Source organism: Toxorhynchites rutilus, chromosome 3 (assembly GCF_029784135.1).
Source record: "Toxorhynchites rutilus septentrionalis strain SRP chromosome 3, ASM2978413v1, whole genome shotgun sequence".
In the NCBI taxonomy this organism is placed as follows: domain Eukaryota; kingdom Metazoa; phylum Arthropoda; class Insecta; order Diptera; family Culicidae; genus Toxorhynchites; species Toxorhynchites rutilus.
In genome coordinates, this window is record NC_073746.1 from 31,192,291 (window position 1) to 31,204,684 (window position 12,394).

A 12,394-nucleotide genomic window follows, 5' to 3' on the forward strand; every position below is an offset into this window, starting at 1 on the left:
ACAAGATCAATTGATTGCACTTACCAGTATCCGCTGCGAAATCATCTCATAATACTGATCGATCAGTTCTGGATCGGAGAGGATGTACTTCCCCACCAAATCTACCGCAGCTTCCCGCACCGAGATGGCAGTATCGAGCAGCTTCTGGTGGACACCCATCTGCATGTCCTTGCGTGCGAGCACCATCTGGTCCACCTCAACGATATTGCCGAGGCATTTCATCGCCCGGGTTCGTATCGCCACCACCGGCTCTCGCACGACTAGTATAATTTTCTGCAGGTATTTATCGAAACTCTGCGAAAACGACCGCTTGCTGGCAAGATACTGCACGATCAGATTCGCATTGCTATAATCGATGTAGGTTTTAATTTCACTGGTTGTGGAATTTTTGCCGTTTCCACCGAACGGACAAATTTGGGACAGATAGGTAGTTTTCCGATTGTCCAGCAATCGAAAAATTTCACTATTCAACTCCTGATCGACACCGGTTTTGACTTCCTCGACGTCCGTGTCATTATCAGCACCATCCGAGTGTTCCGAATCGCTGGTATATTTTTTCCTCTTTTTCGCCTGTTTCTTTCGAGACGCATACCCCTTCTCGCCCTCCGCTATACTCTTCTTCCGCTGGATAATGTCCCGATACCACTGGGTAATGTAGAAATGCCTTGCGTGGTTCCACACGATATTCCCTTCCTGTGCATTTGCGGCCAGAAAATCTAGCAAAATTTTCTGCAGAAATTCAGTCCTTTCTTCCTCCACATCCAGCTGAAATTTGGAGCCCTTCTTATACTCGTCACCTTCCTTCTCCTGTTCGATTTTGATGTACTTGATGAGTGCATCCATCGTTCGCACCTTGCAGCGCGACTCGACGGTGTCCTTGCGTAACCGCGCGGCCACAATCCCCAGATACTCTAACGAGACCACCCGAATGGACTGTTCTACGCCTTTGTCGGACATCTTCTTCACTAACATAGTCCCCAGCAGGCTCAGCAACAGTTCCGACGCAGGCCATTCAGGTTTGTTCACTGTGGTTAGCAGATCGTGGATAAAATTCTCGAACAATGGACGGAAATCGGTTTCACTCGAACGGCTCTTGCATTTGTCCAGAAAGGTTGCCAGAAAGTTACCCCCGATGCTTAGTGCCGTATCATACTTGCCGATGATGAAAAGATCCGCCGACTTCGGATTGCTGTTGATGGAGTCGTTGTTCAGTTTCTTGGGATTCGTATCGCCCAGCGATTCAGGCAGCACCACAGCGCATTGGATCAACTGGAGCACGAGAGCCGTCATCATCTGGATGTTGCCACCGTTGTTGACTAGCTTGTACGGGCGAAGGTTCCGTTTCGAGTGCGGAAGACGATCGATCGAAGAAAGAATATCCGCGACGATGTTTCTTCGATGGTGCGAATACTTTTCATTCTGAAATATGGACGTTACCAGGTCGAGACAGACGAACTGAAGCGTTTCAATGTTATCGACGAAAAAAGGTTCCACTCCGAGGGCGGAAGCGTGAATCACAATCGTGTCAACAAAGTGAAACTTTTCGAACATTGTCACTAGCAGTTTAGCCAGTTCAACAATTTTTGTGTAAAGCACCGAAAGACCCTTCTGTTGATAACTGGGAATCTTTTTCGACTTTTTGCCATCGGTCTTTTTCTTCGTTTCGACCGAATATACCGGATCGTAGGAAGGAAATACTGTTTCTCGCAACTGAAACTGTACAAATTTTATCACCGCATCGATGTTGTCTTCCTGCAGGAATTTGGTGTTTTTGCAAGTGTAGATTGAACAAATTAACAAGGCTGCTTCCATCGCGTTTAGAATTTTCTCGATGCATTCGTCTCCAACCAAATCATCCTGCAGCTCTGTACCGCTAAGATTCTTCGCCAAATGCACCGACCTCATTGCGTACGTAATCAGCAGTGTAAGCTTGTTCTCTGGAATGGCATCGATGGCGTTTCGAGCCTTCAATTTGGCCGCTTCCGCTCCAATATTACTAAGCATGCTGGTTGGGATGCACTCCATCTGCTCATCTCCGTCGTCAATATTAGGCGCCTCAGTCTCATCCAACTGATCGAAAATTTTCCCCATTATCGACATAAACCTCTGATAGGTGTTGGTGTTCATCAACTCTTCTTTGGACATTTTTTTAACCACGGGAGTCGCCTGTTTCTCGACCCTTCTCAATTTGGGTTTACTGAAGAAATCCTCCGGTTTGGTCGTTTCATCCTGAGCCTTTCGTTTCATCGGTAAACCTCCCGTATGCCTCCTCTCGTCTTCCTTCATCTTGCTGAATATCATTTCGGTTGATTTTTTCACCAACCCTAACCGCATCGCCAGCTTTGGCTCACTCACCGAAAACTTCTTCAGATCCTCCTGCATCATTTTGAGCTGTCCTTCGTTGAACTTTTCGAGCCGGACAGAACACTTCCTCAGCTTCAAACTATCCACCTCCGCCAGTTTCATCATACGACAAAGCTTTTTTATGTTCACCACTTCCGCTTTTCGGCCCGGAGTCGGCGGGAGCTGTTTTTGCGGTTGTTGTTGTTGCCCAGCGGCAGAATGCGTTGTGGTAGAGGCCGTTGTGGTAGCGGATGGCGCCCTCATTAGAGCTCCCGTGACGGCAATCGATGTGATGGGAGTCATCGCGTTCATCCCTGCTCGTTGTAGCGCGCTACCGACCGACAGCGGTTTGAGGCTTTGTTGTTGAGTGGCGGCTAAAGTTCCACCGGGACCCGGCTTGGGATTTGGCGTTGGTGGTGTTGCTACTGACGTTGGTTGACCCAATCGCTGCACCGCAGTTGCAACTTGGGCTTGCTGCTGCTGGTGATCCTGCTGTTTCCGCAGCGTGGTTTGGTGATTTGGATCGGTTTCCGGCGCGGTTGTGCCTTGTGCTGGCGAGGGTCGCCCTCGAGAATCCACATTTTTACTCTGTTGTTGCTGCTGCAGGTATTCACTATTCCGAGGGGCAGCCTCCGGAGGTTTCACGAGATGATTCGGATGCTGATGCTGTTGGTGGCCTCCTGTCGGCGGATGCAGATACTGATGGTTCTGGAGGGTAGTGCTACCATTTTTCAGCTGAGATTGCTGCTCGTTTCCACTGGCGGTGTGAGATTGCTGTTTCACCACTATTCCTCCTAGGTTCTGCTGCTGAACGTTGTTAGCCAAACGCTGGCCGCCTGCCGGTGTTGCTGAGGCACTACTGTGTAAGTTGTTATTACTTTTGTTTATCACATTCTGGTGCAATTGCTGTTGCGAAACGGGTTGATTATGAACCTGAAAAGTAAACAAATAGAGCATTAATTCAATGATAAAGATAGATAATGGAAAAAGAATTGACTAACCTGTTGCTGTGGCTGCTGGGCAACGTGATTGGATAGCTGAGGCGGATGTGACACCGCCTGCGGTGCAGCTGCTGCTGATCCTGGAAGCACATTCGAGGAAGATCCTGCCGCCGAAGCTTGATGCGGCTGTTGGATTACTGTGCGATGTGGATCAACAGCCTTCTGCAGTTGTGGCGGCTGGGATTGTGGCGAAAGTTGATTATGGAACTGGGATTGCTGATTTTGGATGACCGACTGATGTGCCACTATGACGTTTTGATTATGTTGCTGCGTTTGCTGGAAGATTTGCTGATGCTGTGTCTGGAGCTGATTATTCTCTGAGGGGGTGGAATAAGGAATATTTTGCAGGTTAATAACTTGTCGGATAATGACTTTTTGTGGTGGTGGTGTCGGCGTTTGCTGTTGATAGGGAAGGTTGGTAGCAGCAACAGGTTGGCTCAGGTGAGCAAATTGGACCGTTGTCTGAGGTTGGTGTTGCGACGGCAAATGCTGCTGGATTACTACTGGTGGGTGGTTAGAATGGTGAATAGTGATTGGGGATTGACTAAGAACAAAATGCTGCTGCTGTCGCGGTTGCTGTTGGACCTGCTGCAATAGCTGATTTGTGTAAATCTGCTGCTGTTGCAAATGCTGTTGGTGTGTTTGAATGGAAGAATAATGTTCGCTTGGAAAATTATAAACTTGAGTTTGTGATGCGGATACTAGAATAAAAAATGGAAAAAGAAAATAAACGAAGTGGTCAGAGCCTTGTTTCATAAAAGATACTGTACAAGCGAATTTCAACATTAACCAGCTGTTAACATACATTGTGTGTCAAAATAGCAGATGAAGCCGGGGCTGTGTTAGTAACGTGAACTTATTGTTAACGTTCTGTCAAGCTATGAGTTATGACACTAAAGCAACAAATGAAAGTCAGTTCTCCGAGTAAAAAATAAATCTATAAGCTTTTTGTCGTAATAAAATCTATTCGTCAAATGCGTGACTACGTCCATACACTCGGTACGTGGGTAGTACCAACGTGGGTAGTAAAATTAACAATATTCATACACAAATTCAATATAACAATAGACCGAAATTGCGAATAATTATAAAATCCAGAGACAATGTTCAATCTGACGATTACTGTATGAGAATAAAATATCCATCTTTACCGAGGGACTTGTATTCATCTCCCTAGTATAATTTGGATACCACTAGACTAAAATGCTGCTTATGGCGGGTTTACACTAGGGAGATCTATAGCTATAGATGGATTTATTCACCTGGAAATAGGTGTAAACGGATGAGAATAAATATGATACACTTATTCGAGGTATATATAACTTGAATAAATTCAGCATATGTAAACGCTTGTGAATTTCTCACTGGTGAGAAATCACTAAAGTTGGATGCAGTTCTACTTCAGGTGAATAAATTCACCGAAAATATGAATATATTCATTATAGAAGTTCACGCTAGTGTAAACGGTTAATGCGATTTCTATAAATCTCATCATATTTCTTCACATGAATATATCACTAGTCTAAACCCACCCTTATGAAAATGAGAACAAGCTTCATACGACATTTTCGGGATATTCTATTGTTAGTTGGCATGCCTTTGACGGTGAAAATAATCATTGTAAATTTCTTCTAAGAGCGTCTGAGAAGAATCGGTCGAGATGTCTTGCTCAGATCAACAGCGGAAAAACTTCCTTCGTAGATGTTGTAAAATGACGGTCGATTGCATCTCGTGAGAGTTCTAAGAACGCAACAGTTTGGAAATCTTATCAATATACTGTCAAGGACACTAGCAGATCCCAGTTCTGTGATTCACGGAATGTTCCACACTTCATACCGTGGAAATTCCATGAACCGTTAGCCAGCTGCAATTAGAAATCATAAAAATCGATTTGGTTGAAGAAATGTTGAAAAGATTTCTAAAATAATATCACAAAGAAGTCATCGCCTGTCTAGCTGGAAAAAATCAATACTACCTGTGTTTCGCCTGATAATAATTCTAAACGTGATTCCAAACCATCCAAGACACCCTCAAACGAGGATGGGTCTGAATTTCTGATTAATTCGTTCCTATTGTCTTTTCTACTAGAGAATTAGGCTTCTTTTTTCTTAGAGCAACAACGGCCCTATAAGAACTTTTCCATCCACTACCACAGCAGTAATATCGAAGCAGGTAAGACGAAGGTCGATTGCCAATCGCGGGGGTTCTAAAAATGCGAACGTCACTGGTATAAGACGGTCTGTGATACCGTGCGCGGGTACACGAGTTATGATTCTGGTCGCTGAATGTCCAAACCAAAATACCTATAATTGTGGATGATATATTTCAATTAACCAGGCAAACGTATTCCGTCCGACGCTCACTTTAGTGACCGACCTCGCTAGAGGATCGTATCCTATGTTTCTAACTAAGCGGGCAATCAGTGAAACACAAGTTTGCTTGCGAGAGACCGTAGCTTCCGACGGCGGTTCGGCGGTCGACTCGGATCGCGTCATCTTGGCGGCTTGGGCCGCCTCGATTCCTTATCCTCGTTAAATGGGGACTGCACCCCCGTAACATTGACGTCAGAATAAATTTAGAAAAACGAAAAAAAAAATTCTTTATGATAGAAAATACGCTTTTTTTCTGTGAGGTATTTATATCCAATGCCCTGGAAATGAAGGTAGTGAAGATGGTGGAGCTACGAGCGACATAGCATGCGCTACTATGCTTCACATGGTGACGTCAATGTTTGTGTTTATATATATATATTTTTTTGTCTGTATTATAGTGACTTTCAACACTTCTGGCTGGTTCGTCACTTTTACTTCCATTTTTGGAAGAATGTCGGGAGTGAGAATTGAACTCGTGACCTTGAGCGTGAGAGGTATGGATGTTACCACTACGCCAGATCGCCTCCTTGTGTTTATATTTATTTGCCTACCACATCCATAAGAAAATGTTATTTTCAGTAAGTGTTTTATCAATGAAAAACATACATTTTATTGAAGTTCTCGCTGACTGTAAGCATAATGTGACAGCATGCAGAGGATATTTGTGAAATCATGTCGAAAAAGACGAATCAAAGTGATATTTTAGCATGTCATTTTCACTTCATCTACTGCTCCAGCTCGATATTTACCTCATTGATTTATACCCATGATGTTTTTCCCGCGCCACAGTATTTCCAACCTAATTGTGACACTACACAATTTCTGAGCGGTTGTTTTCAGTAGCGATTTTTTCCGATCACGCTCTTATACACTGTAAGAAATGCAACTTTCGTGATTCAATTTAGTGTTATTTTGTTTCAAAATGCCCAAAAACCCAAAAGGGTCCGAAAACTGATGACAGAACAACACGCCGCCCAAACAAAGGTATGATCGCTAAAACAGTTCATAAGTTTCAAAAGAGTGGTTCTTTCATACATCAGACATTTTTTTTCGAATTGGCAGGACTATATTATCCAAAATCAATCAAAATCGAGATATATCAGCTTCTAAAATTTCAAAATAAATAAAAAAAAAATTTCCATCCATGTCATTTTTTAAGGATCGAGGGGCATTTAAGAAACCATGATGAACCATGAACCATGAAACAACTGATGACTGGAAGAATTAAGAAATTTGGTTAGATGAGACCAAAATAGTGCTATTTGGGTCTGATGGTATCACACGCATACGGCGACGAACCGGCGAAAGTCTAAAAAATAGAAGATTCTGTGACTAGAGACACGGACGGAAGCTTGATGTAGATCTTTGATTACTAGAGAAAATTGCAATTGAATAGGGTTTTTGTAACTGTTCAGAAATCCGTAAGTTTAACTCATTCAATACTCCAAATTGTGGCCCTGGAAAAACCGTAGAGTTATATAAACTGAACTGATCTTGAAACTGGTTGTAAAAATTGAAAGTGTTTTAACATAAGTTGTAAATAGCTTGATTGGCTCATCGATATAATTCAAATTAAAAATCAGTCATTCCTTCTAATAAAATCTTTATCAAAGTTTAAACCAGGCTAACTTGGGGATAATAGAGTGACGCCATCTTCCAAGTCAAATCCCTTCCTTTGATCCCGTCAACTGATAAGTACTTTCCGTAGGCAAATGTAGAATTATGCAAACATGTTGTTTGTCGCAATTCGCACGAAAGCGAAATTATGAAACAGTCGAATGAGAATGAAAGGTTCTTATATCGAATGAGAGAGTCTTATTTCGAATTAATATATCGTTAGAGCTCGAACCATATTCACTGAAACTACTGAAAATGACGATGTGAAAGAATGTGCAATATACCAGCAGGCGTAATCAGTTGTCAACGTTGGTTGAACAATAGATTAATAAACACTCATATACCTCTTTTAATTCCACTTTTTCTGAAAGACGACTCGGGAAAATCCAGTTTGGAGAAAAGAAATCGAATGAAAATTTCAATTGAAAGCAGCGATCGTCCTTTCACATGTGAAACATATAGCCCCTTCAAATGATAATGAATAGAGCAGTTTCAATCGTCAAGTGAAAGCGTCTTCTTTCAAATTCGAAGGAAAGGACAGCAGTATTTGAGTATTTGAGCAGAATTGAAGACTCGATGTATCAGTATGCGTAGCGAATACATACAATCGAAATTGAAATTGACTGAAGAGAAAGGAGGAAGTGAAAAAGTCATTTTCATATAACTTTATTCGAAAATGTCAAGCAACATAATAATTTTTCAAGTAACTCACAAAATGAAACTTTTTTTCACTATTTTTTACCATTTCCTGTCTCTTTGAGGCTTGATGGCACTATGTGGCATCGGAAAACTCGAATTCATTGGTGGAATAATGACAAAAAAGGTTTATCTGGACATATTGAAGCGACCTCTGAGTTGGTATTAAATTAGTTTACGGAAATAAAAAAACAAAGTTTTGGAGTGGCCAGCACAATGACCTCAACTTAATAATTTGTGGTCTATTTTGAAAGTTAAGGTTCGGAGAAAATAATCCAAAAAACTTTCAACTACGGCAAGTAATTGCAATCGAGTAGGACAAAATCGCACCAGAAACTACAGATAATATAATTGAGTCAATGAGTCAAAGTTCAAAGCCTCTATAATAGAAGAAATCCATCAACCGCCAAAAGGAATAAAATCGACCCATCTCTAAAATGAATAGTGACTGGGGATGGGAAGTAGGTCTCCCACGAAAAAATTGTGCGAAAACGATCGTGTTCAAAACGTGGGGACGCAGCTTAAACTGTGACCAAATCAGGACTAACGGTTAGGAAGGTTCTACTTTGTGGACTTGAAAAGAAACAATATGAGTTGCTTCCGTATGGGCGAACACTACATTCAGATCTCTACTGTCGAGGACTGGATCGTTTGAAGCTAGTGGACAACGCAAGGCCACATACGTCTGTAGTAACTCGCCAGAATCTCCGGAAGTTTGGTTGGGAAGTTTTATACATACACCATCTAGGACCTGGCACCAGCAATTACCACCTTCTTATCACATTGAAAATTTCCTGAGTAATATGAAATCGGGATCAAGAGAAGATGAAAATCGATCACTAGAGTTTCTTGCCAATAAGAACCAATACTTCTATTAAAGATTTTCATATCGAATGACTGTGATTTGAATTTATCTTTACAGATAGAAAAATAAACATTTTGATTAAGTATACAAAATAATGGAGTAGGACAAAATCGCACCAGGAACTACAGATAAGCTCATTGAGTCAATGCCACGACGATGTCAAGCAGTCATTCATGCGATGGTTGATTACACAAAATATAGGGTTGCATTATTTGAGGGAAACATTTGACTTGCAATTGAGCAGAGATGGATGAAAATTTTTACATACTGTATATAGCAAGATAAACTAGCAAAAGAATAGAGATATTTTAACATTAATAGCTTGAAAACGCTTAAAGAATTGTGTGAATTGCGTGAAGATCGTTGCCAGTAGTAGGTCTGAGGAGTTGCGTCGATGCCGAGAAAGTCCAGCCACAATGAGTTTTAGTGCGCACATTTGATGGGTGTTATTAATCATTGTACATAATATTTGGGTGATTTTTTCACTATCACCACACTTACTTATTTTCTGCTGCTGCTGCTGTTGCTGTTGTGCCACCAATTGCTGCTGGAGCGTCTGCGGTTGATTAAACACATCAGGCCGCGAGGAATGGATCGCCTGCAGCAACAGTGGTCCCTCATGCAGCTGCTTGCTAGGCGACTGTTGAGCGTACTGGTCCTTCAATTCGATGTGGTCTGAATTGGTCTGCTCGATGGCGTTCACCAGCTGCCCTATAAGGCTGTCGTCTCTCGTGGCCAACAGATTGTTAGCCTCCTCGGCAACGCGCGGATGAAACAGCAACGACCGATTCAGCGCAGTCGATACCGTCGAAAGGGAATCCGAAATGGGAAGTTCGCTCAGCACTAAAATATGGTAACGAGGTTAATGCGGTTCTTGGAATATACATGCACCGAAACCTACTGTCCGACAGGCTGGTAAGGCCTGCCAAGGTGGTAATTGGAACGCTAGGAATATCGCGGTCTCCCATTTTCGTTCGATGTCAGTTGCTGCGTTGTGTTCAAAACAGTCACTGTTGGGGTGATGTTGTGTTTGTTTTCACTGTGTGCTCCGAGGAGCAAGTGAAAAACACAATACGAATGTTGTCCTTTCGTCAGACCTGACGATGACTTATCTTTTCGCGTTTTTTGTTTGCTTGTCTGATGCTTCTAATGTTGTTTAAGTGAAAATGTCACATTTCTGCAATGAAGAAGAGAAGCAGTTAGACGTCTTTTCCCGAGAAATTGTGTGACACACGCAGGTGTGAAGGAACCACACACATTCGACTGCTTGCTGGTCATGTAAACGGAATTTATTAACGCCTTTTTAATGTATAAGCGAAAAGAACTTCAAGCACCAAAAAATAAATTTTATTGTCTCTTCGTAGTTCTCCGCTGCAATGTTGAACGCGCTTTCTCTTCTCTCACACTGTCATTCTATTTCACGCACACGAGCGCGCACAGCAGTCCTCAAGTTTGACTTGCTGACTTCATAACATTTGATTAAGTGGAAATGGTTTTAAGAAACGATTGGATATTTCTCGCGTAACTTTTGAAAAGGTCCTATGTAACAAATGTAAACAAATCGAGTTAATGGATGCACGCTATTAGTTTACAATCATTGAATGTATTACAAAAACAATCGTTCACGTATCTATCTTCTTCATCTTTTTGTCGCCGATACAAAAAATATCCAATGTACAGATTCTAATTTTAAGCACCCGGCTGTTACTTCGGACGCCACTTTCCTCCGACGGCCGAAACGTCCGAAGTAACAAAGCAGTCAAAACAACTCGCAGTCGTACTTCGGTCGTTTTGGAATTTGTTTCTTACAGGTGTTGTTATCGATTTCAGTGCAATTCAACGAGTGATAACAATAATATTCAGTCTTTAGAACGAAATGCTGATATTTGGATTGTTGTTTATTAGTTAGTTTCAAATTTTTATAGTGCAACGTAATATGTCCAATGTGCAAACGCGGGCAGTCAAAACGTCCAATGTAACATTTTTCGGTCCGAGGCTTCAACCTTAATCTCAAATCACGGAACAATAGTTACGATTGGTTTTACGAAGTTATTCTTGACAGCTAGTGGTGAAAACAGTGATAAAGATTGATAGCTTTTAAGACAATTCGCGAAATAATGTTCGGGTCTTCAACTACGTTTTTCTCGAGTTGGCGAAAATGTTACATTGGACCTTTTCAAAAGTTACGCGAGATTTGCAACAGTGCATCGTTTACTGCAAACTATAATTCTCTTCTTTTTTTTCTGTACATAGTTGTGAATTGGAAATACAAATAAAAAAACATATATACTTCTTTATTATAGGTTTCCAAAATTAGCGAATAAATATGAAATAAAGTACTCATACATTTTTTTCAATTTCGATGAACTTCTAAAGAAAATTATATTATTGAGACTGCAATTTTCAGTGTGCTAGTAAGTGGGTAAGTTAGGACATTGCTAATTTATGTTCAGTTGCTTTCCCAATAGATAGTGGGCCTGATGACGAACTTCACTTTACGGTGAAAACCAAGTGAATTATATACAACCTTATTACGGCTGCCACCATGTGTGTAGAATGGGGAAGAAAACTTTGATGGCACTTTAATCACACCGAGTTATGAATATCGCGCTACTGTCATGTCACGTAGTAAAACAACGCTTGCCGTGTATTTTACCCACTTACTAGTTTTAGATGGTGAAAACTTGTCACGCGGAATGGCAAGTTTAATTTTGTATTTATTTTGCTCTTTGTTAACAGTTTGAACCTATTCTTGCTTTTCAAAAAAAAAGATAAACAACCAGCAATTTACCCGCCTGGTAATATTCTTAGAACTAAATCCTGACGTATCCAGAGAATGTGAATTTATTTATCTGGATTCGGCAACTGCGCTATGGGGTGTAATGAGGGACTAAAAATGTAACTCGCGCTGGTACATTGAAACATGGCAAAAAGCTATTTAACTCTACATCCGATTGTCATAGATTAATAGCAATTTTCTATTTCTATTTTTGGGATTAGGCCGACAGAAAGTGACAACACCATAAAATGGAAATTGAGGCCACTGGCCCAAATATGCTGTAATAGTGTGGAAGAAACAATAATTCGTCATCTCTTGTTAGCAAGAACGATCATTATGATATATTATGTATAATATTGAATCGTTGATACTTTGAATATAAAATAATAACTGTGAAGTTTTTCCAACATGTAGAGCTGGTTTTTGTAATTCAAACAATCGTAATTGGTGGACAAGACCCGATAGGACGCGAATCAGGACGATGGTTATAACCGTTATAACGAATAAGGCATTTTTCTGTTTATGTAACAGATATATACAACGATATTGTTTTGAAGACATTCTATGAATGGAATAATATTAAAAAGGGATAATAAGTTTCAAACAAAGACAAAATGAGTCTATCATTGCAAAACATCACAAGGTATATTTTTTTTAATTCTTCTCTAATTCCTTTTTCCAAATTTCTGCATTATTTTCTGCCTTTGACAAATTCTTTGAG

The 12,394-nt window shown here is 41.0% G+C and overlaps 1 protein-coding gene across 5 annotated transcripts in view; it reads right to left on the minus strand.

Annotated features, from left to right (window-relative positions):
- The window catches only part of LOC129775145 (nipped-B protein), a 37,477-nt gene that overhangs the window by 13,624 nt on the left and 11,459 nt on the right, over nt 1-12,394 (minus strand). For 3 of the 5 annotated variants that reach the window (XM_055779491.1, XM_055779494.1, XM_055779493.1), the window contains exons 2-5: nt 9,796-10,071; nt 9,396-9,737; nt 3,345-4,045; nt 25-3,276 (exon numbers count right to left, since the gene is read on the minus strand). In XM_055779491.1, the coding sequence (XP_055635466.1) occupies nt 25-3,276; nt 3,345-4,045; nt 9,396-9,737; nt 9,796-9,862 (4,362 nt within the window). In that variant the 5' untranslated portion in view covers nt 9,863-10,071. Of the gene's footprint in view, nt 1-24; nt 3,277-3,344; nt 4,046-9,395; nt 9,738-9,795; nt 10,072-10,151; nt 10,348-12,394 lie in introns of those variants that run through there. The other 2 variants (XM_055779492.1, XM_055779495.1) reach the window with 2 other exon arrangements.